The following is a 26,284-nucleotide window of genomic DNA, read 5'->3' on the forward strand; positions in this document are numbered from 1 at the left end:
TGTATCTACATGTTCTCCAAAGATGGAGGGTGGCCCTCAGAATCATTTCCTCTGGTGGAATCAAGTCCAACACTGATCACCTCACTTCCACTAGACATTGCCCATGCATTTGAATGGTCATGAGGCATCATTGTTGTCTCCCTGTCTATATTTTATCTCCGGAAAATACTACAGTTTATGAGCAATAAAGTCATTTTGGATTCTCGACACCACAAGCGTTATTTCTGTATCTAACTACCTCTTTTTCTTGATCTCTGCCTGTTTACTGATCCGATTTAAATGCCACCTGCCCAGACTGCTAAAAACCAACTACGTCTTGACGGTCTTCATCTACCTAATTTTTTCATCAATAGTCCCAACTTCAATTTAAAAATAAAACTCACGTTTCGTTGACCTGAAGGTCCCTTTGGCTAGCATTCATCTATCTTTAATGTATGCCGTATGATTGTCAACGGTGTCTAGACAAAGCCTCAGTTCCCCGCATCATTGATCGTCTTGATTTCATCTCAAGATATTTTGAAGGATTTTTATTTTCTACTGACTGGCATGTCTCAACGAAAATATGAATTCAATTTAAGGGTCTGTAACTCTTAGACCACTAGACAAACTGGAAAAAAAAATGATTTATTCTTCCAATTATATATTTATATTGAAATGTTCTAAATTGCCTGTCAAAGGATTGTTCCATCAAAACTGTAAATTCGGCGATGTGAGGTCTTCTCCTGGGAGTCTTGACAAATTTTCGTGTCCCGTAACCTACAGTAGACGCATTTTACTATATTCGTCTTTTTCAAATATATTGGTCCATATAACTCATCCTATACAAAGACCCGATCAGCTTTGTTGGTCAGGTCACATGAGCCGCTACTGCCATATACTAGGGCGAGCATGACCAGAGCCTGGGCACAGGTATAGGCAGGGTTTGAAACAATCTACAAAGCGGTTTGCTTAACCACAGTTCGGAAACTTTTTGTACATCTGTGAACCAGCAATATCTGTATGTACACAACAGCAGGATGTAAGCTGAGAGGTTCCTGTGCTGATTACATCTTAATAAGTCATTTCACACTTAGTGATTTAAAGAGCCAATTGTAGACTCCAAATCCAGAGGACGCGGAGAAGGATGAAGCCATAAATGGAGAAATTGAGGACTCCACGTCAGTCGCTGCGGCATGAGGGATGAAACATGTTTACTTCGGGTCTCATTAGTGTCGTGAGGCTTTCCCAGCAGGTGTGACACACATTCCCATTTTCGCAGGCTGAGCACAGTGCGCCTCCGGCTATATACACAGCAATGTCCCTGACATTATCTACCGAAATCATCACCATCGTATGACCCAGTTACGTATGGACCTCTTACAATTTATTGCAGGGAGTAAAATCCAAATCTGAAGTAGAATCTGAGTGTTTGACTTGGCCGATGCTTTTAGTTTTTTCGTAGTTTAGAGACAGTTGTGCTTAGGATAAAGTCCCGGTAATGTGAAGGTTACGTACAAAAATATATTCTTATGATTATGACAAGTATTCTGGGAAGACCCAGCTCCTTGGAAGAAGGTAAAGAACAGAAGAAGAGGATGACCATCAAAAAGGAGAATTCAATCATGGACACACCCTCAAGAAACCTGAAGACCCAAACTAAAGAGGGGACGGGAGAAGCGTCATTCATAAGGTTATCAGCAGTTGGACAACATTACAAAAATAACAGGATACAATTAAAGGCATATTCCAAGAAAAGAAAAGATTTAAACCGTGCCCACAAGACCTACCTAACACCCTCTTCTTTTGTCTGCCAGTTGCACCATTTTCTTTTGTAGGCCTGCTTGTAATAGTTGTGTATACCCCGTTAATTTCCAAGAACGTTACAAAATTCATTACTCCTCCTCCGTGTACTGACTAATTCCTGCTCCCATTTCACTTATGTCGTATGAGTAAAGTGCCTGGTACTGGCCCTGCAGGTGCTATATCCTGCTTTCCTCAAGCAGTGCTTCTTAAGATAGGTAATAAATCTTGTTTCTTCTCATGCCTTTTATCAAAGAGGATGCCCGTGACAGTCTGTGCATTGAAGAGGTCCTGTACATGTTACAGTACAGCTTGTTCAGGGTTAGACACCGGCAGACAAGCAAGCTGACCCTCCCAAATGCAGAGAAAAGTAGCTGCAGCTTCTAGCATGACTAAACTATAAAAAAGGAAAAACACAAAAGTGCTGAAAAAGTTAATAATTTCAGCAATTTATATATTATTGCTGATGACACGCCTGGCTGACCATACTGAGCAACGAAGACTATGTTAATCAGAATTCGTAAAGAATCGGCATTAGGTACAAAGCCCCTGCCACATCTTTAGATAGCGATGATCTTCCAAATAAAAAGGAGCTTTTTTTTTCCTGGAACTCTATTATCCTCCGTGTCCCCACTTAATTTCCGTCCGTAACACTTTGAGTTTCGAAAATCATCTTGTCCAGGGTATGAGCTCCCGATGCAAAGAAGTGAAATACAAGTTGCACATCATAATTTTCTGTAAAGTATTCATTTGTTTCAGGTACGTAATTCAAGATGTAATGGAAATTCAAGGTGACTTTAAATCTGTTGCTGCCATTATATTACCCTTGGATGGGCACAAAGTGGTAGCATGAAAAACGGGCTGTATTATACATGAGATTTGTGGGAACTGCCTACATTATATCTGTTTCTGTATATTCAGTGTCTTATTCTCATCTAGTGAAGGTCCAAGGTTGTAATTTGTAGGATTCATAGAAAACGTTGATTCTTTGTATGTAGTTTTGAATATTAGGGAACATGAACCAGATACCGGGAGGTTATAACTTACGCCTATTCTACGCTCTGCACTGTAGTAAATAGTTCTGTTGTATTCCTAAATGAATGATTTGCCATATTGTAGATATCCTAGAATATAAATAAATGTTTAAGATGGGAATACCCCTTTAAAGTGGTGCCAGTCTAGGTTGTGTATGGTATTGCAGCTGAGCAGATCTGTCACCTGAATATGCTACCCTATGTAAGGACCGTATATTATGGGGACAGGTCCGCTGTGCTTTTAGTCGAAACAGCACAACAATTATGGTGGGAGTGCATAGGGCAGTATATTCAGATGACCGATCTGCTCTAAATTCCACAATACCAGTCACATGGACTAGAACGTTGCTGTTTTTGTAAAAAAGTTGACATTTTTCTTACCCCTTTGACATACTGATCTTAAGTTACATTGTACTTTTCATTCTTCATTTATGTTCAAAGCTGCATTCAGCTTAGTTAAATTTCAAGTTCGGTATCAGACTCGGAGTCCAATGGCTGAAACAATATGGCAGGAGGTTGATAATAGCAAGAATAATCAAGTAACAGTCCAGGTTTGGTACACCGATAAGCAGCAGCAGTTTATAGCGTGAAGCAAAGACGTGGTCAGGAAACAATCCAAGTTTGGTAGATTCGGTATATTGTTTCCATTTTTTTGTTATAATGGATTTAATGGTGCTCCGTTGGATGTTCAAAGTTTGGAAAAAAATTTTAACTCAACCCTGAGTCCACTGCATAAAATCAAATATAAAATCCATTTTAATTTCAGGTTGTAATGCAACAAAACAGGATTTATTTTACACTGGATATTTCATTCTTATTTATCACTGGTTCTAGACATAATAATTAGGAACTTATGGAGTTGCTAATATGTGGTTTGTTCTCCTCTAGGTGTCGGCACAAGAAACTACTACAGAAAAATTGGATATGAACTAGAGGGGCCCTACATGGTGAAGAAACTTGACTCAAACTTGGTATGAGGTTCCTTGGGAACAAAGAACCGACCTCCCTGACACCTTTATGAAATCACTCAAACAAGTCAGAGCCAAGGAACTCTGCCAGTGAGCCGAGTATAACAGGAGTTTGTCATCACCAACCAAAATGTTAGGTTTCAGCGTGGCGGAACAGCAGTAGCTTCTCCAAAAAGATTTTTATTTTGTTACTATTCTCGACTACAGAAACCTGAAGCTGGAGCTGCTCCATTCTATAAGGACCCTTTAGTCCTGGACGTCCTCTTGCATCAGGAGCGGTTTCATTTTTTTAGAGATCCCTGTCAAATATCTTATTTATATGCAAATAAACGCACAACACTGTTCGTGATAGACCGATGGCCTTCATTTTTTTTTCTCTAAGAAGTAAATAAAAATTCCCAGGTTCTTCAAGATTAAACCCAGTCCTCACTACATGGCTTCCCAAGCTTGTGTGGTTTCATTGAGCTGCCTTCTGATGGGTTCCAGGGACTCAAAAATACAAAATCCGTATATGTCCCACAAAACAAAAAAAATTTCGCCAGATAAATAATATATATGCATTTTGTACTCCAGAGCTGCTCTTTCTACTCTAATTGGGGACAGGAAGCTGCAACAATAGTTATCCATGGGCTATTTTATGTGGTCACCTGGTCACTGAACATGGATACAGGTACATACAAATTGGTCCTGCCCTCTCCTGTCGCCATGTCTTTCAGTCCCATATTCGCACCCATTTTTGCTCAGATCAGTCCACAAGGGGAAGACACTCGTACACTAAGGTAGGAATACGCAGCCTGAATGCTAATGAGGCAAATTCCTTCTCTAAAAACAGCTATAAAATATTTATAAAGGTAAAATAAAAATATAGTGTTTTAACAATGCACCGAGACAAATCATTTTGGGAATCTTTGAGCAGACCGCTCAATACGTGTTTTTACTTAAGCTTATATAAACCTGCAATTTTTTGTGTGCAGAATGTTCTTTGGGCAGATTCAAACGGTGAAGTTTTTATAGCAAAAACGAGAACTCTTTCCTTCAACTACTTGACGAAGCGGGACGAGAAATCTTATCCTCAGCAGGCTGTTGCCACATCAGTATGAGCATTCACGTGCGATCAGGAGCGGGCAACGGCTCTAATATACAGCCGCAGGCCTGCTCTAACAATGGAGGCGCAGTCGACAGGCCTTCCGGTTTTCACCATGGACCACTGCAAGGTGGCGTGGACTTCGCTGCCATGGGTTGTGACCATCTAACTGTCACTTTACTCCTCTTGCACACGACAGAGTTTGAGCCGTGAAAAACGGTCTGAGTGTCGGCCGCATTTCCCGGCCCGATCGCAGCACAGGTGAACAGGACTCCGGGCATCGTAGACATTTTATGATGCTAGAAGTCTCTGCCTCCCGACGGAACTGTTGTTTTGTACTGAACAAAATTATACAGTACAGGACAGCAGTTCCATGGGGAGGCAGAGACTCCTAGCATCATAAAATGTCTATAATGCCAGGAGTCCCGTTCACCTGTACCGCGGTTGGGCCGGGAAATGCGGCCGACGCTCGGACCGGTTTTCACGGCCCTAACTCGGTCGTGTGCAACTCCACTTAATGTGACTAATTGGAGACAGGCAGAAGATTGTAAGAGGATGTGCTGTCAAATCGAGATCCGAAGCGAATAGTGATACGAAGCCAAGGTCAGGGTCACAAGCAATGGTTCAGAAACGGAGTCACTAGCTAAGGTCAGGCAAGCCAATAGTCAATCACATGTACTGGAACAAGCGTGCTGGAGTCAGTGTGAGACCGAATACCATGGCTGCTGTTGATGCTCTAAAAGAGGCTTATGAAGGAGGTCCAATTGGATTATGTGACATCAGACGGGTCTTCAAGCAGATCACTAGAGATCTCCAGCATGTTGTATCGCACGCTGATCACTGGAGGGAACTCCGGCTCCGAAAATAAAAGCAAGACTGTCCCGGAAACAGTAAGTTGGCGATCGTCGTTGTTTTGTTAAAATTTGTGAGGTCAAGCGTTAATGTTGGGGAGAAGGTCTGGCTCGCAATCTCCGTTCCAATTCATACCAATCATTTTGTATGAGGTTTGGCGTCGGGGCTCTTTCCAGCCAGTCGGGTTCCTCCACACCAAACGTCTCACCCCATGTCTTTATGAAACTCTCTGTGTGCGCAGGGGCACAGTCATATTAGAAAAGGAAAGGACCGACCCCAAACTATTATCACAAAGTAGGTAGCTACCATTGTGTAAAATGTTTTTGTATACTGCAGTGTTAACATTAGTTTTCACTTGAAATAAAGGGGTCCAAACCCTGAAAAACAGCCTCAGACCATTACCCCTCCTCCACCAAATGTTACTATGCATTTCACCAGTAGGTAGCGTTCCTTTGGCATCAGCCAAAGCCAGATTCCTCCATCAGACTACCAGATAGTGAGTCGCGATTCATCACTCCAGAGAATACGCTGCTGCAGAGTCCAGTGCTTTGTTCTACGCCGTCTGACACAACTCAATAATTCAGAGGGGTGTCCACATACTTTTGGCCATATAGTGTATATATTCTCTTTTGTATTCCTGTGTTTAGTTTAAAAGCAAATTTTTGTCACTTCAGGATTCAAAAAGATTTTTTAAAAAAATGCATCAAAATGTGCCCTATGTGATCCTCAAATATTTTTTGGGCGAATAAGATTTCTAGAACTATATCCAATACTGAAATAATTATTTGATTGATTTTACAATCTCTCTCTGTAAATATACCTATAATATACAAATAATGTAGAAATTATGATTTTCATGATGTGGTTTCCTTTCGAAGTAAATCAAAAATTTTCCAAAAATCAGACGAGAATTAAGCATGCAAAAAAAACAAAGTTGTCTACACAGAAGAGATCCATGGAAGGGGTCAGCGGAGAGAGAGAGTCTGAGACCGTGACCGTAAATTTCCATAAAGTCTTTGTCACGTTAACCTCCGTATTCCGCTCCTTGTCCCTTATCGTGTGACCTCCCGGGGGCTCCGTGTATAGATACCGTTCTGTGTTATTGACGTGAGCGGCTTCCGCCTGCGTACAATGCTCTCGGAGGTGATTCCAAATCACTTTTTTTTTGCCATAAAAGCATGAAGACCGTGACCGGGTTTTTTCCTTCCCAACTTCCGAAAGCCATAATTATTTATTTTATTTTTCCGTTTGATATTGCCATAAAAGGGCTTGTTTTTTTCGGGGATGAATTGTAGATTTTCGTGGCACCATTTATTGTATTATATAATGTAGTGGGAAACTGAAAAAAAAAATTCTTTGTGGGGTGAAATAGGAAAAACACAGCGATTCCTCAATCTTTTGGGGGGTTTCGTTTTTACGGTGTTCACCGTGCAGTAAAAACGTCAGGTTAACTTTATTCTGTGGGTCTACGATTACAGCGATACTGAATTTTTTTGTGTTTTGCTACTTTTACAAGGAAAAAACTGATGGTTAAAAATGAAATTTGTGTTTGGACACCACGTTCTGGGCGCCATAACGTTTTGGTTATTTTTTCTATCGATTGAGCGGTGTCAGGGTTTATTTTTTGCGGGGCGAGCTGTAGTTTCTATTAGTACCATTTTGGGGTACATGAGACCTTTTGATCACTTTTCCATTTTTTGTGGGAGATGAAGTGACCAAAAAAACAGCGTTTCTGGCGGTTTTAATATTTTACGCCGTTCACCATGTGGGTTAAATAATGTTATATTGTATTAGTTTGGACTCTTATGGACGCGTTGATACCAGTTTATGTTACATTGTGCTTGGGGAAAATATATGAATGGTGTATGAAGGATCCGAGGGTATAATTGGAACAAATACCGTTCCCTGTGAAATTTCTGGTGGATCATTTCGCAGGAAGAGCATTTAAAGAAGAATTGTCACCAGATTATAAGTGGCCTATCTTCTACATAATGTGATCGGCGCCGTAATGTAGATCACAGCAGTGTTTTTTGTTTTTTTGAAAAACAATCATTTTTGACGGAGTTATGACCTATTTTAGCTTTATGCTAATGAGTTTCTTAATGGACAACTGGTCTTTTTGACCAAGTGGGCGTTGTACAGAGGAGTGTATGACGCTGACCAATCAGTGACCAATCGGCGTCATACACTTCTCCACATTCATTTACACAGCACATAGTAATCTTACTAGATCACTATGTGCAGCCACATACACACACACTAACGTTACTCAAGTGTCCTGACAGTGAATAGACATCACTACCAGCCAGGACGCGATGTCTATTCAGAATTCTGACACTTCGGTAACGTTTGTGTGAGATTTACAGCAAGGCAAGCGTAATCTCGCGAGATTACGCTGTAGACGGCCATTTAAAACGAGATTACGCTTGCCTTGCTGTAAATCTCACACAAACGTTACCGAAATGTCAGGATTCTGAATAGACATCACGTCCTGGAAAGAGGTAATGTATATTCACTGTCAGGACACTTGAGTAACGTTAGTGTGTGTGTATCTGGCTGCACATAGTGATCTAGTAAGATTACTATGTGTTGTGTAAATGAATGGAGAGAAGTGTATGACGCTGATTTGGTCACTTGTATGATGTTTTATTTGTCACTTGTATGATACACATAGGGATTTTTTGGGGACTTTTTGTGGATCATGAGTACTTGGTAGAGTATCTATCTGGCTAGACCGGTCACACACTGAACTGGAATAGTCAAAAGGATTTTTTTTCCTCTCCCAAACTTCACCTGTGACCACACCACCACCACCATGGTTATTTTGGCCTGTAATGGCAAATTTGGCATAACTTTTCTCCTCCAAGTTCTCCGCTAGGAGGAAGTTACATGCCTACAGACATTGACACACTTTATGACCAGTCAGACCTCTGTGACCCCCACCCTTACCGATAACGAGAGTCCCCGGTCAGAAAGTTGACGATGTATGTTAGTGCTCTGCTGTTTCCAACAGTCCCACTCATTTCGGTAACAATGGGAGTTCCATAGTCTAGACCCCCACTTTTCATACTTCTAAGACCTGTCTAATTGGTAGGTCATTAAAGACGTTTTCCGCTTTGGACAATCCCTACTTGTTAGAAGGGTCCCCTGGCAATAAACAGATCACAAAGTGTCCTCCTCATGGGACCCCCAGCGATCAGCTGTAATCTGTGGGGAAATCTTTCAGTAAGTGTTCAGTTTCCCTGCAGCGCCACCACAGGTGAAATGAAGCATTACACAGTGTCCATTCATATCAATGTGATGTCTGTGTAATACAGGACAGGTCCTCCAAAGAGAGAGACGTTCTATGTAACCGCTCTCCACTCTGACCAAGAGATGAGGATCCTGATAGAGGAACCCTGCCCCCTCTATTACCCCAAAATTCACTAAATGGAAATGGGATTTCTAAGCTGGACAACTTCTTTATAGTAAATAAGATAGGAGATAGGAAAAAAAGGACCAATAAAGGCGCTGCTAAACCAATGTAGGTATTTATTGAAATGTAGATGATAGGCTACGCGTTTCGACGCAGAAATTGCGTCTTCATCAGGCCATGAACACATAAAAGAAACATCATATATATATATATATATATATATATATATATATAAGTAGGTAATAAAATATCAACCATGGCCTGATGAAGACGCAATTTCTGCGTCGAAACGCGTAGCCTATCATCTACATTTCAATAAATACCTACATTGGTTTAGCAGCGCCTTTATTGGTCCTTTTTTTCCTATCTCCTATCTTATCACCAACGGTGAATTCACGTTCACCGGTTTTGGACCTTGGCAGCAGCTACACCTCGCACCTGGCTGTACACACCCTGGGTGTGTCTTCTACTCACGGATCCTCTCAGTATCGTGGTTGCTGGAGATCTCTCTATACTGTTCAACAGCGTTGTGCCTGGTCAGCATAACTCGTCCAGGTGAGTGCACATCGCCTTACCTTTGTTGTTTCCCATGACCATTGGATAATTGCACTATGTGGCGCCGTGTGTTTTTTCTCTTTATTTAGTATTTATAGTAAATAGAGGGTTGTCGTGGAACAATCCCTATTATATGTTGCTCTATCGTCCTGTGCCGGGCTCTGCAGGTAGAGATCCGCACTGGTGACCGCTCTGGCAGAAAGGATCATAGATGTGTGGCAATAGTTCAGGACCGTCTCAATGCATTGTTTAGATTTCGGGTTGGTGTGAGGAACCTCATGAGAAGCCCGAAGTCCACCCTGGTCATATACATACACAGGACGGAAATACCCCTATCCACCCACTTTTATCTTTTAAAAAAGAAAGTTTCAGCTGAATGTTTTTGAATATTTTTTCCTTTCTGAATTCTGAAAGAAATGTGGTTCATTTTCTAGTCTATCTTTATCAAAGCCTCTGATGATCAGGTCCCTCCAATAACTAGTATTCTTTCTATTTTCTTGTCGGTAAATGTGCTTTCGAATGAAGAAGAAAAAAATATATAATTTTTTTTTTCTTGTTTTTCATCAAGTTCTCTTATTCTTGGAAAATGGAATAAAAAAAAAATCAAAAATCTAATTTTCCTTGAATGATTGTACATTTCTCAATCACCCGTTCAGGAACATTGAACTGTTTATGAGACATATTAGCGGAGCGGAGAAGGCAGCAGAGTGTTCAGACCCTCCTATTGGCTTAATGATGGATTACGCTTGGAGCATACATTAGACCAATGCACAGACTGCAGAGATGCGGCTCTTACTCAAACCCAGCAAGAGGAGGGAATTACCTTAATTACCAGAATACTCCAGTGCCCTATTTACAGTGATGAACTTAAAGTGGGAGATTAAAGCAGCCAAGGACTGCACAGGAAAAGAAATTGATAGGAAAATGAAATATGGTAGAAAATCCCAGCACGACGGCATGGTCACGGCGCTTATCTGCCTGCGCACATCCTCCTGACAGAGACCTGCAGGTTACCCACCGCATTGCCTGGACACACAGAAAAGCAAAGACATAGAGGGACTCACAGTGAAATTGCTGTAATCCGATTTTAATCAAATTTGATAAACCTGAAATTCTGATAATCCAGCTCTTGTTTTGTAGCGTAGACCATAAGCATGCAAAGTAGCTCCTCCAGAAGAAAGAAAACTGCCTCTCTAGTGCTCCCTATAGGCAGCTACCCCGGAAGTTAATGTTCAACCCTTTATAGAGCCTTAAAACAAGACTATCCACCAAACGAGACAGCACTGTTTCGGAGTAATAGCTCCTCATCAGTAAAGGTTAGGTTGGCAGTGAGACTTATCCTGTACTTATCCTGAGTTACATCCTGTCGTATACTCCAGAGCTGCATTCACTATTCTGCTGGTGGAGTCACTGTGTACCTTACATTACTTATCCTGTACTGATCCTGAGTTACATCCTGTATTATACTCCAGAGCTGCACTCACTATTCTGCTGGTGGAGTCACTGTGTACATACATTACATTACTTATCCTGCACTAATCCTGAGTTACATCCTGTATTACACTCCAGAGCTGAACTCACTATTCTGCCGGTGGAGTCACTGTTTACATACATTATATTACTTATCCTGAACTGATCCTGAGGTACATCCTGTATTATACTCCAGAGCTGAACTCACTATTCTGCTGGTGGAGTCACTGTGTACATACATTACATTACTTATCCTGTACTGATCCTGAGTTACATCCTGTATTACATTCCAGAGCTGCACTCACTATTCTTCTGGTGGAGTCACTGTGTACATACATTACATTACTTATCCTCTACTGATCCTGAATTACAGCCTGTATTATACTCCAGAGCTGCACTCACTATTCTGCTGGTGGAGTCACTGTGTACATACGTTACATTACTTATCCTGTACTGATCCTGAGGTACATCCTGTATTATACTCCAGAGCTGAACTCACTATTCTGCTGGTGGAGTCACTGTGTACATACATTACATTACTTAGGGTATGTTCACACGGCCAAATTTCAGACGTATACGAGGCATATTTTGCCTCGTTTTACGTCTGGAAATACGTCGTCAAACATCTGCCCATTACTTTCTATGGGTATAACGCTGTATTGTCCGCACGACGCGTAATTTTACGCGTCGTACGGCAATTATGACGCGTAAAATTACGCCTCGTAAAAAGAAGTGCAGGACACTTCTTTGGACGTTTTTGGAGCTGTTTTCTCATAGACTCCAATGAAAACAGCTCCAAAAACGGACGTAAAAAACGCCTCAAACGGTGTGAAAACGCCGCGAAAAATGCGAGTTGGTAAAAAAACGTCTGAAAAGCAGGGTCTGTTTTCCCTTGAAAACAGCTCTGGATTTTCAGACGTTTTTGTTGACTACGTGTGAACATACCCTTATCCTGTACTGATCCTGAGTTACATCCTGTATTATACTCCAGAGCTGCACTCACTATTCTGCTGGTGGAGTCACTGTGTACATACATTACATTACTTATCCTGTACTGATCCTGAGTTATATCCTGTATTATACTCCAGAGCTGCAGTCACTATTCTGCTGGTGGAGTCACTGTGTACATATATTACATTACTTATCCTGTACTGATCCTGAGTTACATCCTGTATTATACTCCAGAGCTGCACTCACTATTCTGCTGGTGGTGTCACTGTGTACATACATTACATTACTAATCCTGTACTGATCCGGAGTTACATCCTGTATTATACTCCAGAGCTGCAGTCACTATTCTGCTGGTGCAATCACTGTGTACATACATTACATTACTTATCCTGTACTGATCCTGAGTTACGTCCTGTATTTTGCTCCAGAGCTGCGCTCACATTTTTACAGTCTTTATGGCTGAAGTCTCCCAACATTCCCTGCTTATTCAGTGTCTGCTCATAGCTTGAACAGAAAAAATGGGACATAAAGATCATCAAAACCACAAAAAAGGCCATACTCACTAGGTAGGTGGGTGGGTGAAAACCCGTTCCCATCAGGACGCAGACGGGTCAAAGAATGCTGCAGAAGGAGTGTGCATTAAGTAGTGATAGCCCCTCCCACTAGTCTTGAGGGGAGTGGCGGACTAAGTGCTCAAAGGTGTGCGATAAATGAGTGTCAGTGTAGTGCTAGGGTGTGAATGGATGGTAAAAAATAAATATGTATGTATGAAAGCTCATAGCTTGCTCTTAAAAGCTCATTCTACATTAAAAACTGGTCTCTTGCATTCTTACAGAAGATAATGGAGATGTGCATAGTTTTGACACTCGTAACAGTAAATGGTTACAAATGCAGATACAATACCGAATAGAAACAGACTTACCACATTAAGGGTCTCAATGCTAAAATCTTGGTCTTTAGTGACAGGAGATGATAGGCCCCTTATTTCCGGCAAAGGGAAATCCTAATTCTTCAGCATAACAAGATACTTACACAATTGCACCTTCCAACTTTGTGGGAACAGTTTGGGGTTCGGCCCTTTTCTGTTCTTCGTGACTTCGCCCCAGTGCACAAGGGCCATAAAGACACAGTTGGCTGGTTGGTTGGGGGAGTTTGGTGTAGAAGAACTTGACCGGCCGCACAGAGTCCTGACCTCAACCCCATCCAACACCTTTGGTATAAACTAGAACGGAGATGATGAACCAGGCCCCCTCCTCCAACATCACTGTCTGACCTCACAAAAGTTCTTCTGGATGAATGGGCAAAAATTCCCACTGACACCCCAAAGTCTTGTAGAAACCCCCAGAAGAGTGGGAGATGTTTTACTGCAAAGGGGGAACCAACTCCATATTAATGGCTATGGATTTAGAATGGGACGTCATAAAACCTCCTGTAGGTGGAATCTGGAGTTGTCCCAATACTTATGTTCGTATAGATAGATTAAAGGGAATGTGTTGCCAGAAAAACATGTTTTTTTTTTAAATTAAACATTTAGTGTGTAGGTGATTAAACATTGTTCAAATTTTTTTTATTTTTTTCACGAGTCAGGAAATATTATAAATTAGATTCTAATTTATAATATTTCCCATTGCTGGTCACTAGATGGAGCTATTCCCAAAATTGCAGCATTGCAAAATTGGGTAAAAAGCCCTCGCTCTAGTGAGCTCTCAGCATCCCCCCCTCCTTTATCCTGGCTAGTGCCGGGATAAACGAGGGGTTTGAACAGTCTATCCTCCTACACTGTGTGTCGCCATTTTTTGAGCTAACACACAGTGTAGTAGGTTTACATACAGTAGTAAACGTACACAAACACAAACATACATTGAAATCTCTTACCTGCTCCTGCCGCCGCGGCTCCCTCCGGCCCGTCCGCTCCGTCTGCTGCCGCTGGTCCAAGTGCACAAGTCCGGAAGCCGCGACCGGAAGTAGTAATCTTACTGTCCGGCCGCGACTTCCGGTCCACAGGAAAATGGCGCCGGACGGCGCCAATTTCAAATTGGACTGTGTGGGAGCGGCGCATGCGCAGTTCCCACACAGACGGCGTACACAGAAGTGGATGGGACGGGAGCCGTTCGCAGTCCCTATGGGACTGTGGCTGCCGTATTCCATGTCTGTATGTGTCGTTAATCGACACATACAGAAATGGAACAAAAAATGGCAGCCCCCATAGGGAAGAAAAAGTGTAAAAATAAGAAAAAGTAAAACAAACACACAAATAAATATAAACGTTTTTAATAAAGCACTAACATCTTTAACATATGAAAAAAAAATTTGTGATGACACTGTTCCTTTAAGTCCCCTTAGAGGCAGTGGTTTAAAAGAGGTAGGGGGTCGCGGATACCTAAATTTTCTATGAATGAGGCACATCGTATTTCTCATATATATCTGATACATCGGGTGTACAGAAAGACGGAATTTCTGACTAAAATTGTGGTCAGGGACTCCCCCCGACTGTCCTAGGTGTGGTGGGGAACCTGGCACGCTGATACACATGATGTGGCAATGTGTGCGGCTGCGACAGTTCTGGTCGGAGGTGGTGGACACTGTCTCTTCTGTATATCAGGTATCGGTAGATTTCACTCCGTTTGTCTGTGTCCTGGAGTATGCGGAGGATATTTCTATTTCTGAGCATGTTAACCTGGCCGTTGCTCGTATGCTGTATGTGGCTGGGAAGCTTCTTGCACGACATTGGCTGGATGACAGACCGCCTACGCTATCGGAATTCTGTAACAGTCACGTGGTTAACACGCATGGAAAAACATATTTACACCGCTAGAAATGTTAAGCTTACCTTTGATAAAATATGGTCTCCTTGGGTGGAAAGCAGGGGCCTGAGTTCATCGTCGGGGGTTGTGGCTGAGTTGCAGTCTAGCCCGCGATAGATGGGTGGATAATATACGCTGATTAGAGGAATATGGTCGGTCTTAGGGGGATTTTGTTAATTCTTTTTTGAATATGTCATAGATTTATAGATGGTATATTGTATATTTGATACCGATGTCTGTGCTGTTATTCTGTATTCATGAGCATGCATACTTTGGGGGGAGGGGGGAGTTTTATTTGTGTTGCGATGCTGTATGGCAAATGTTGTGTTTTTGCTGAAAATAAAAAATTACTTGATTTAAAAAAAAAAAAAAAGATGTAGGGGACTCCTTCTGTAAGCTCATCGGTATCCCCGCAACGTGATCACGGGATGCCCATGGGTTACCAGGGCTGCCGGGGGCCTAATAATTCTGCCATATATGTGAAGCTATTAGGCCTTGCTAGGCTTTATAACCTACATGTTATACATTACCCTTAATACACGGTAAGATCAAATCTCATACGGATATCTTCCAAAAGATACCGCAGACCAATGAAGAACAAATGCAGGGAATATATCCCCCAAAAAAATAAATCTATAATCTTTATTAGATTTAATATCAAAAATACAATGATCATCAAAATGGCAGAACAAATAGGGTTTAGATGGTTTATCCCATACACTGCAAATAACGGAAAACTCACCTCAGTATCACCATTACTATCATTTCCCACAGAGTATACATTTCTCCATTGGGGAGTGCGAGCCTCGGGGTTACTCTCACATACCCAGCTACACTTTTTTAATTTTTTTTTATTATTTTGTTCATTTTAACAGCAAACTAATAAAAGTTATATATTATTTCAATATTATGAGACCACACACTTTCCTCATGTCCCTTTCCCTTACCAGCCAGCAAATAAGTGATATAAAGTGAAAAGTGAACCAGTAAAAAAGTGATGATAAAATCTTGTACTTACCCAGAATTCTGTGCTTCTTCGACCAGGCCGGCCTCCTGGGGTGACGTTTCATCCCATGTGATCGCTGCAGCCAATCTCAGACTGCAGCAGTCACATGGGATGTATCGTCATCCTTGGCGGCCGTGCTGCTGGACGGCAGAGGGACGCGTCGCCATGACTTAGAGTAAGTATGAAACTTTACGTGCAGTTTTCCGCAGCGGACATTCCAGCAGAAGAACGAAATATTTTATATATTATGTCCAAATAGATACGGTACCTGTAAAGGATCTACCAGGCACAACTTCTGTGTATACTCCCATAGGTAATCAGTCTGCACCTGAGTCTATGTCTGTGAGACTGACTCCATCTTCCACCACTCAGGATGGCAGGCTTAGGAGTGGGAGAGCCTATCACAGCCTGGCCAGACGGAGCTAGCTCCCGCCCTCCTGTCTATTTATACCTGCCTTTCCTGTTCCTCCTTTGCTTGTGATTCTTCTCGTGTGGTTTCCTGGCCCAGCTACAGCTTCTATCTATTTGATCCTGCTCCATACTGACCCTGGCTTTCTGACTACTCTCCTGCTCTGCGTTTGGTACCTCGTGCACTCCTGGTTTGACTCGGCTCGTTCACCACTCTTGTTGCTCACGGTGTTGCCGTGGGCAACTGCCCCATTCCCTTTGCTTTGTGTTCCCTTGTCTTTTTGTCTCGTGCACTTACTGAGCGTAGGGACCGCCGCCCAGTTGTACCCCGTCGCCTAAGGCGGGTCGTTGCAAGTAGGCAGGGACAGAGTGGCGGGTAGATTAGGGCTCACTTGTCCGTTTCCCTACCCCTGTCATTACAGTAACCCTGTGTGTGAAGTCCTAATAATGAACAAGTACACAGTAATAAGCATATAATATACAAAGAAGTCTCTAGATAAGGCAAAAATATACATACAAAAATTAAATATAAATCTAAAAGTGTTCTATTAATTAAAAAACCATTACCGACAGAGAAAAATCATTGATATAATATATCTGATATAATAGATGTAATGCACAAAAAAGTGACATAGTAAAATTGATTTACAAAATAATTATTACCCCTCCCCCATACACATAAAAAGAGCCGTACACACACAAAAATCCTCAGGATTCAATAGAATTGATAGCACATATAAATGAAAAAAATAACAATTCATTATGGGGAATATTGACGGAATATTGGATATGCTATAAAATAAAGGATAAGAGTAATAATAAGGACGTTATTCTCCATATGATTATGACGGTAACTATGCAACAACTAATCCTGATAAACCCGGGACCAACACCAAGTAAATTACCAATATCCAGAACACAAAAAAGTAATGGAATAATAATAGTCACAGCGTTCAATCCAATAATAAAGATTGTATATTAGACACCCACAGCGATAAGAGTCAATATCTCCATTCCGGCCCAGAGTCTTTCTTACGGCGTCACATCCAGTTATTCTCCCGACCAATGATTCGTCCCAGGGATTCAAAGAACACAAAGGACAAACTATAGACCATAAGAATAAAAGCTAACAATAAGACACAACATATAAAAACACTAATGAGCCCTTAATGGCCGAGCAATTTTTTACGTTTTTCCATAGTCGCATTCCAAGAGCTATAACTTTTTATTTTTGCGTCGACATAGCTGTATAAGGTCTTGTTTCTTGCGGGACAAGTTGTATTTTTTAATAGCACCATTTTGGGGGACATAATTAATTGATTAACTTTTATTAATTTTTTTGTGGGGGAATAGAAAAAAACCTGAAATTTTGCTACTCTTTTTTGCATCCTAAATCTACACCATTTACCGTGTGGTATAAATAACACAATAACTTTATTCAGCGGGTTGTTACGATTGCAACGATACCAAATTTATATAGATTTCTTAGGTTTTACTACTTTTACACAGTAAAAACACTTTTTTTCAAAATTGTTTTGTTTTTGTGTCATATTTGAAGAGCCAGAACTTTTTTTATGTTTTTGCGGATGCATCTGTATGAGGGCTTTTTTTTTTTTTGCTGGACGACTTGTAGTTTTTATCGGTACCATTTTGGAGTAGATGCGACTTTTTGATGACGTTTTATCTCATTTTTTTTAAGGCTGGATTCAAAGAAAACATCAATTTTTGCATGTTTTTTTTTCTAATTATTTTTTTTTTACGACATTCACCGTGCGGCTTAAATAATGTAATCAGTTTATAGTTGGGGTCGTTATGGACGCGGCGATACCAAATATGTGTAACTTTTTTTACTTTATTTTGTTTTTTAATAATAAAGCATTTTGTAAGGGGAAAAAGTGTGTTTTAGAATTTTTTTTTCACTTTTTTTTTTTCACTTTTTATGAAACTTTTTTTTAACTTTTTTTTACTAGTCCCACTAGGGGACTTCACTATGCGATTATCCGATCACATTTACAATACACTGCAATACTTCTGTATTGCAGTGCATTATGGCTGTCCGTGTAAAACGCACAGGCATCTGCTAGGTCATGCCAGAGGCTTAAACGGGTGAGTAGGATACTGATATGGATCTCACCTGTACGAGCAGGGACGCCCCCAGCTCTCATCTACCTCTGCTAGCTGAGAGCAGGGAGATTTAACGGCTCCCTGCTCTGTGTATTTATTCCATTGCAGCGTCGTGAAAAGGCATATTGGCAAAGTCGAATTAGGACTTAAAGTTTGCGGACTCCACGTAAAGAAGCAGTTTGTGGTATGAACATTCAGTTGCTTTTTTTCAGAAAAAATTTCACATTCCCCCTGATTCCCGCTCTACTCTATCTATCCCTCTTTAGGATTGCATCCATGACATTCTCGAATGTGTTTAGGAATTGGTTTGAGGTTTTTTTCTCAATATTTATTTCCTTACCTGCCCCCCTAAGTTCCTGTACATGCTCCAAGATTCTGACCTTCAGTTCTCTCGTTGTCATCCCTATGAATATCAAACCGCACGGGCAAGATACAAAATATATTACTGCCTCTGTGTTGCTTGTAATGTGATACACCCTTTAAAATTCCTTGTCATCGGTTGAAGGGAAAGGATTGCTGATGTATTTGTGTGCAGAGCAATTTCCATATGAGAGAGAACCCCGCCTCGGGCTCTCCGTTCCCAAAAATGTCCCCCGATAGGCCGATCGTGTCGGGGATTGGTGGTCTGTGTAAGAATGTTTGTAGATGTATTGATTTTTATCTACAAAAATGTATTGCGACCGTACCATCTTTATTTAAAGGCTCTACCGATGTCTTAAGATGACTTAGTGGAGTACATTTGGACAATGATATGATATTGGTTACTTGTGACGTGAAGTCCCTGTATAAGTCTGTCTGTCTGGGTCACGCACATTGAGATATTTTTTGGAGATGACTAGCTTAGATGGGAATTTGATTGATTTCACTATGTCTTTACTGTCTTTTAAGGACCGTTTTTTCCTACAAGTCCAGGGGACAGCGATGGGGGCGACTTCTGTTCCTTCACAGGCTTATCTGTTCCTTCGGCTGTGGGAGAGAAGAGAAAGGTGATCCAAAATACATGGGGACTGTCACGATCTGTGGGCTTGTGGACCCACTGAGCCATGTCGCTGTAGCGGGATAGCAGATGGCCAACAGAGTACCAAGTCAATATATAAATAGTCAAAGCACAAGGGTACCTGCAGTGGTTCAGACAGTAGCAACGGCTAGATGGGACCTTGGCAGCAGACACCAGACGTGGTGCAACACAGCAGACGGAACCGGTGGCACAACACGACTCCAACAGGTTTAAGGCACAGGAACAAATAACACGGGATACAGGGAACAGGTAGCAGGGCACAGGAACAACGGGAGCAGGATAACACTAAGGGACCATTTGTAAGACTAACATAGGAAAACACAACAATGCTCAGGCAATGAGCAATGGGGCAGGACCCTTCTTATAATCCACGGGACACAGCTGACCGGAGCGGAAGCGAGCGCCGGCGTCTCCTGGGGAGGAGATACTGGCTAGCGCTCACAGATCCATGGCTGCGGGCGTCGGGGTGTGAGTAATCCCGACGGTCCGCAGCCATGGACGCTACACGGGTACGATGCATGACACATGGTCGAGATACATAGATGATATTTTGTTCATCTGGCAGGGCTGAACAGCCACTCTAGAAAAGTTACTGGAGTCACTTAAACTCATATGGAAATACAGTGATATTTGGGCAGAATTTTTGGACATCTAGATTGAAGACAGAATTGACTTCTTGGTATCGGATGTTTTTAGAAAGTTGACTTCCACCAATACTTTGTTACATGCAACATATTGCCACCATTGTCAGGTGAAGAAAGACATCCCAGTAGGGCACTTTTCGAGAATGCGTGGTATCTGCTCCAGGGACTACAGATTCGAAAATTAGGTGAGGGACCTTTCCATGACATTCCAGGTAAGAGGTTATAGCAAATAATTGATCAGACCGGGTTATCTGGGAGCAAAGTCATCTACTCAACAAACCATTCTGGTGAGCAAATCACATGATAAAACTATCGATCAGCAATCAAAATTGATCACCACTTAAAAGTTAAAAAACAACAAAACAAAAACTTTTCCCATTTTTACTCTAATGTAAAAAAAAAAATCAACAAAACTGGTATTGCCGCGTTCGTAAAAGTCTGAGCTATTACAATATAACATTAACTCACACGGTGAATGCCATTAGAAAAAAACAATTAAAACACCAGAATCTCTGTTTTTGGTTACCTTAGCGCTAGAAATTTTATAAACCGTAATCAAAAAATCATATGTACCAAAAATTGGTGCTAATAAAAACTACAGCTCATCCCGCTAAAAATAATACCTCCCACCGCTTAATCGACTAAGAAAAAAAAAAGTTATGGCTCTCAAAATGTGGTGAAAAAAAACAATTTTTTTAAACAAATAGTTTTTTCTCTGTAAGGCCCCATGCACACGACCGTAAAATCGCCCGTAATTACAGGCCCATACGTTTCTATGGCCGATGGACACCTTCCCGTATATTTACGGGAAGGTGCCTGTGCCGTAGAAACTTTCAGAAAAAAATTTCCTATTTTTTTATTTTACTGACCGTGCTCTCATACTTTATAATGAGAGCACGGCCCGTAAATACGGGTGGCCGTCAGTGCCCGTAATTATGGGTCGTAATTACGGGCACGGTCGTGTGCATGGAGCCTAAAAGTAGTAATTACATAAAAAAAACTATATAAATTTGGTTTCCGTAATCATTTTGACCAACAGAATAAAGTTAAGTTGTCGTTTTTACCCCACGGTAAAAACAAAATTCTAAAATAAATGCAGGAATTGCAGCTTTTTTCCAATTCCACCCCACAAATATTGTTTTTCGGTTTCCCAGTACATAATATGGTACTTAAAATGATGCGAATAGAAACTACGTACAACTCCTTGAGCCAAAAATAAGCATTCACACTGCTCCATTGACGGAAAAATAAAAAAAGTTATGGCTCTTGGAAGGTAACGCCTCAGTCACATCGGCGCCGTGGGAGCCCCACCAGGGACCCTCCTCCGGGTCCTGAGCCGGCGCCATGCTCAGGACCTAGGAGGTCTGGGAGGAATCCCGGCAGGCGGGCGGGATTGGAGGTGGCAGGAGGGGGGGGGGCCGCGGCCATCTTCCCTCCCGTCATCAACGACAAGGCCGGAAGTGACGGCGGGACCGGATGTGACGACCCTCTCAGGCGCCGATGTTCCGGGCGCCGGAGGAGCTCATCAGACAGAGACGGGGACTTCATGCCCGGCCCACAGGAAGCGGCGGGCGGGCTCGTCAAGGAGGATCTGTTCGTCTCCTGCTGCAGCAGGGAGGCGTGTGGCGGGGACATCGCGCCCCTTCCTGAAAGGTGGGGGCGGCAGCCATCTTGCCCGTCTGAACGGGAGGAGGACGAATCGGAGGACAGCCCTGCAGAGGTGCATAGGAGCCAGGGCTGTATTTCCCTTTATGCCACGCCAGAAGCGGGTAGCAGTATGTTGGGCAGGCCGGTGTCGACTGGGCCTAGAACTGCATTGGCCAGGATGTCAGCCATCCTGGACCGGTGGAAACCGGATGAGAGTAAAAAGGAGCAAGAGGAGCGGCGTCATTATCGCTTGATTCCTCGGACGTTTGCCAATTGGCTGCAGGCCTTCGCTATTTTGGCTAGTGTGGTGGGCGAAAAGGCGCCGGAGAATTGCTCGTTTTTCTACATGGATTCCGTGGGGGGTATGACTAACAATTTCGTCTGCGGAAGTCGGTGCACCCTTCCTTGAGATGGGATCACAAGGACATTAGTCTGTGGATGCGATTGATGTCTGCTCCAAAACAGGGGCATCAGCCCTTTCGAGATGCAGCCGGCGGGCAGGGGTCAGCAACGGGTCGCTCAGCCTCCGCGGGAATAGGATGTTACTGGCAGTTTAACGAGGGGCATTGTAAATTCGGATCAGATTGTAGGTACAAGCACGAGTGCTCCGGTTGCGGAGGCGCCCATGGTTTGTCCAGATGCTTCAGGAAGCATAAGGGCAGGCAGGGAGATGCTGAGCAGAAGAGGGGCGACGCCGGTGAAAGTGGAAAGGATGCTTCAGTTTTTAAGGGAGTATCCAAATAGAAAAGTGGCAGAATTATTGTTTCTGTTTTTTTTTGAGGGTTTTAGGATTTCTTGTACGTCTGCGGTACGGGATGGGGTTGTCCGAAATTTGTCGTCTGCCTTGGCGCGGCCTGAATTGGTTACCGATAAATTAATGAAAGAGGTGGCTTTGGACCGCATGGCTGGCCCATTTTCCTCGCCCCCCGTTCCTGGGTTGCGGGTTTCCCCTTTGGGTTTGGTTCCAAAAAAGGAGGTTAACAAATTCTGCCTTATTCATCACTTATCTTATCCGGAAGGGGAGTCGGTGAACGATGGCATAGATCCTAACCTTTGCGCAGTTAGTTACACTTTCTTTGATACGGCGGTCGTTTGGGTTCGCAAGTATGGGAAGGGCTCACTGTTAGCGAAAACTGACATTTAGGCCGCGTTTCATTTATTGCCGATGCACCCGGACAGTTTTTGTTTGTTAGGTTGTTGTTGGCAGGATGTGTATTTCGTAGATTGTTGCCTGCCGATCGGCTGCTCCATTTCCTGCGCTTATTTTGAAATGTTTAGCACGTTTTTGGAGTGGGGGGTTCGGCGTGAGGTGCAAGTGCCATCGGCGCTGCATTATTTAGACGATTTCTTGTTTATCGGTCCGCCGGCTACGTATGTGTGTGCAGGGTTGCTGCATACTATGGAAAGGGTTGCGATTGACTTTGGGGTACCGTTGGCGCCCGAGAAAACTGAGGGACCTACGACGGTCATCAAATTTCTGGGGATAATTATTGATTCGGACAAAATGGAATGTCGTTTACCTGGGGATAAATTGCTGGAATTGCGAGAGTTGGTGGCGAGTGTGTTGCGCAGAAAGAAGATTCAGTTGCGGGACTTGAAATAGTTGTTGGGACGTTTGAATTTCGCATTTAGTATTATGCCCATCGGTCGGGTGTTTTGCAGGCGATTGGCAAGTGCTACCGCAGGGGTTCATTTTCCCCATCATTTCATTAGGTTGCCTGGTAAATGAAAAGCGGATTTGTTGGTATGGGAGGAGTATTTACAAAGCTACAATGGGCGGTCTGTTCTCATGTATCAGATGGTGTCTAGTGTGGATTTAGAGCTCTTTACAGATGCATCAGGTGCTTGTGGATTTGGGGCATATTTCCAGGGGCAGTGGTGTGCGGGGGTTTGGCCAAGTGCATGACGTGAATGTGGTTTCGTCCGTAATTTGGCCCTGCTGGAATTGTTCCCGATTGTGGTCGCTGAGGAGCTTTGGGGGGATTGTATGATGGACCGGAGAGTGTGTTTTGTATGTGACAACTTGGGAGTGGTTCAGTCCGTTAATGCGCAGTTGGCAAATTCCCCGCCAGTCGTGCGATTATTGAGACATTTGGTTTTGAGGGGATTGGTTTTGAATTCGCATTTTGTGGCAGTTCATGTTCCAGGGGTGCTTAATTCAATGGCTGATTCCCTTTCTCGTCAACAGTGGGACAGGTTTCGTCCGCTGGCGACGGGGGCGGAGACTGCATCAGGAGTCGCTCGGCGTTTGTCTTCGCTAGCGTTTTGTTTTAAACTCAGAGGGGAGGAGGACGTGGCTAAGTCTTTTTTGGTTAGGTAAGCAATGAAGGGTTTCAGGAGGGGTTCGGTATTTTTGGTCTTTTGGAAGCTATTTGTGAGCATTTAAAGACTGTTTGTGTGTCAGGCTTTAAAGTACATTTATTTTCGCTGGCCTTCTCTTTAGCTTTCTTTGGGGCTTTCAGGATATCGGAGTTGGTGGCGGCAAGTAAGCGTGTGGCTGGGGGCTTATTGTACGCGGACGTTGAATGAGATGGTTCCTGCTTGTCATGCTTGCTTCGTAGATCAAAGACAGATCAAGTGGGGAAAGGTTTTTTGGTGCGCTTGTATGCGTTACCACGGTCGAGGGTATGCCCGGTTCGCTGTTTTCATGAGTTTGTTGCGGTGAGGCCTGAGGGGCCGGCATCCTTGTTGGTTCATGCAGATGGTATGTCTTTGTCGAAATATCAGTTCGTGCAGGTTTTCAAAAAAATGTATCCTGTTTGGCCGGGCAGGATCGGGGTATAGCTCTCACTCGTTTAGAATTGGCGCGGCTACTGAAGCTGCTAGGTGGGGTTTATCCCCGGCTATGGTCAAGAAGATAGGTAGGTGGGAGTGAGACAGATATAGGATTTATGTTTGGTCTCATTTGCTTTAGGGCGGTGGGGGTGAGTTATGTTGTTAGTGGGGGATTGATTTGCTTACCTTACTATTCTGTTTTGTTGTAGGTGCGGGCCCCTGCTTGGTCTGGATAATGGGGCACTCATACGTGCACTTTGGAGGTGTCCGGGCTGATGTTCGTCCGGCTGGACGACGATTGGGCTTGGACCAGTCCGAGGTTCATGGTTGGGTTTGAGGGGCATGCTTTGGTGCAGTTTGTTGCCTGAACTCCAGTTTTATGCAGGGTTAGATAGGGCTCCTGATATTTTGGTCGTGCACCTTGGAGGAAATGATTTGGGAATAAGGTCGTCTAGGGATCTGATGCGGGATGTCAAATTGGATCTTTTGCGTTTATGGTCATCATTTCCGGGCTTGATCATCATTTGGTCGGATATCGTTGCTCGCATGGTTTGGCGGCAGGCGCGTTCGGTGCAGAGTTTGAATCGGGCCAGGGCTAAGGTTAATAAAGTTGTGGGAAAACTTGTGGCTCACAATGGTGGTGTGGTGGTGCGTCATAGAGAGTTTGAAGGGGCTGAGGTCGGCTTTCTTCGAGCGGACGGGGTCCAATTGAATGAAGTAGGGTTGGACATGTGAACCCTGGGCATTAAAGACGGCTTGGAGAAAGCCCTGCGGTTGTGGAGGGACGTTCATGTGTAAGGGGTCACACATGAATGTCGTGGCGGTAGGAGGAGGGGTCTTTGAAGGCACGTAATGGGAAGAAGGAGAACAACATAGAAGATTGTTGGTAAAGAACTCAGGGCATTTAACCCTGGGTAGTATTGTAGGGGCTGGGGAATGGTTACCCAGCTGGTTTTTCATACATTCCTGATGGGCAGGGTCCCCAGGAAGGGAGGTCTTGGAGATGGTTGGTGCCCTCGGGTCAGGTGCAGCACGGCTGTAGGGCAATAAGTTCCAGACCTGACAAGGAAAGGATGGAGTTAAATATAATGCCTGAAGTGCCTTCAAGGATCCTTTATCTGGAGAATGTTGGAAATAGAGCAGGATGTTTATTATGGAGTGTTTATGATGTTTTATGGTTATGCTATTTTATAGCATAAAAGTTGTGTATTTAATAAATGGCTGCTGTGGCCTTTACACCAATTTCAAGTTGTGGTCTCTTATTGTTTACTGGTGGTGGGAGGTCATAGATAGCAAAGGCATCAAACATACATTAAGTCATGTGTTCGTTGCATCCCTGGGACGAATCGTTGGTCGGGAGGATAACTGGATGTGATGCCGTATTAAAGACTCCCGACCGTAATGGAGATATTGACTCTTATCGCTGTGGGTGTCTAATATACAATCTTTATTATTGGATTGAACGTTGTGACTATTATTATTCTATTATTTTTTTATGTTCTGGATATTGGTAATTTACTTGGTGTTGGTCCTGGGTTTATCAGGATTAGTTGTTGTATAGTTACCGTCATAATCATATGGAGAATAACGTCTTTATTATTACTCTTATTCTTTATTTTATATCATATTCAATATTCCTGTGAATGTATTTTCACCTTTTACATTATAATTCTTGCTTATTTGCACATGTTCACATCTTTATGATCGTTCTCGTCTAGAATATACAGTACTGTGAAAAGTTAGGCAGTTG

At 42.9% G+C, this 26,284-nt stretch overlaps 1 protein-coding gene across 1 annotated transcript in view; it reads left to right on the forward strand.

Moving 5' to 3' along the window:
• Window positions 1-4,132, forward strand: part of ELP3 (elongator acetyltransferase complex subunit 3) — an 81,090-nt gene extending 76,958 nt beyond the window's left edge. The window contains exon 9 of the mRNA XM_075863802.1: window positions 3,702-4,132. Coding sequence (XP_075719917.1) covers window positions 3,702-3,790 — 89 coding nt within the window. The 3' untranslated portion in view covers window positions 3,791-4,132. The remainder of the gene's footprint in view (window positions 1-3,701) is intronic.
• The last annotated feature ends 22,152 nt before the right edge of the window (window positions 4,133-26,284 follow it).

This window comes from Rhinoderma darwinii, chromosome 4 (assembly GCF_050947455.1).
Source record: "Rhinoderma darwinii isolate aRhiDar2 chromosome 4, aRhiDar2.hap1, whole genome shotgun sequence".
NCBI classification, from domain to species: Eukaryota; Metazoa; Chordata; class Amphibia; order Anura; family Rhinodermatidae; genus Rhinoderma; species Rhinoderma darwinii.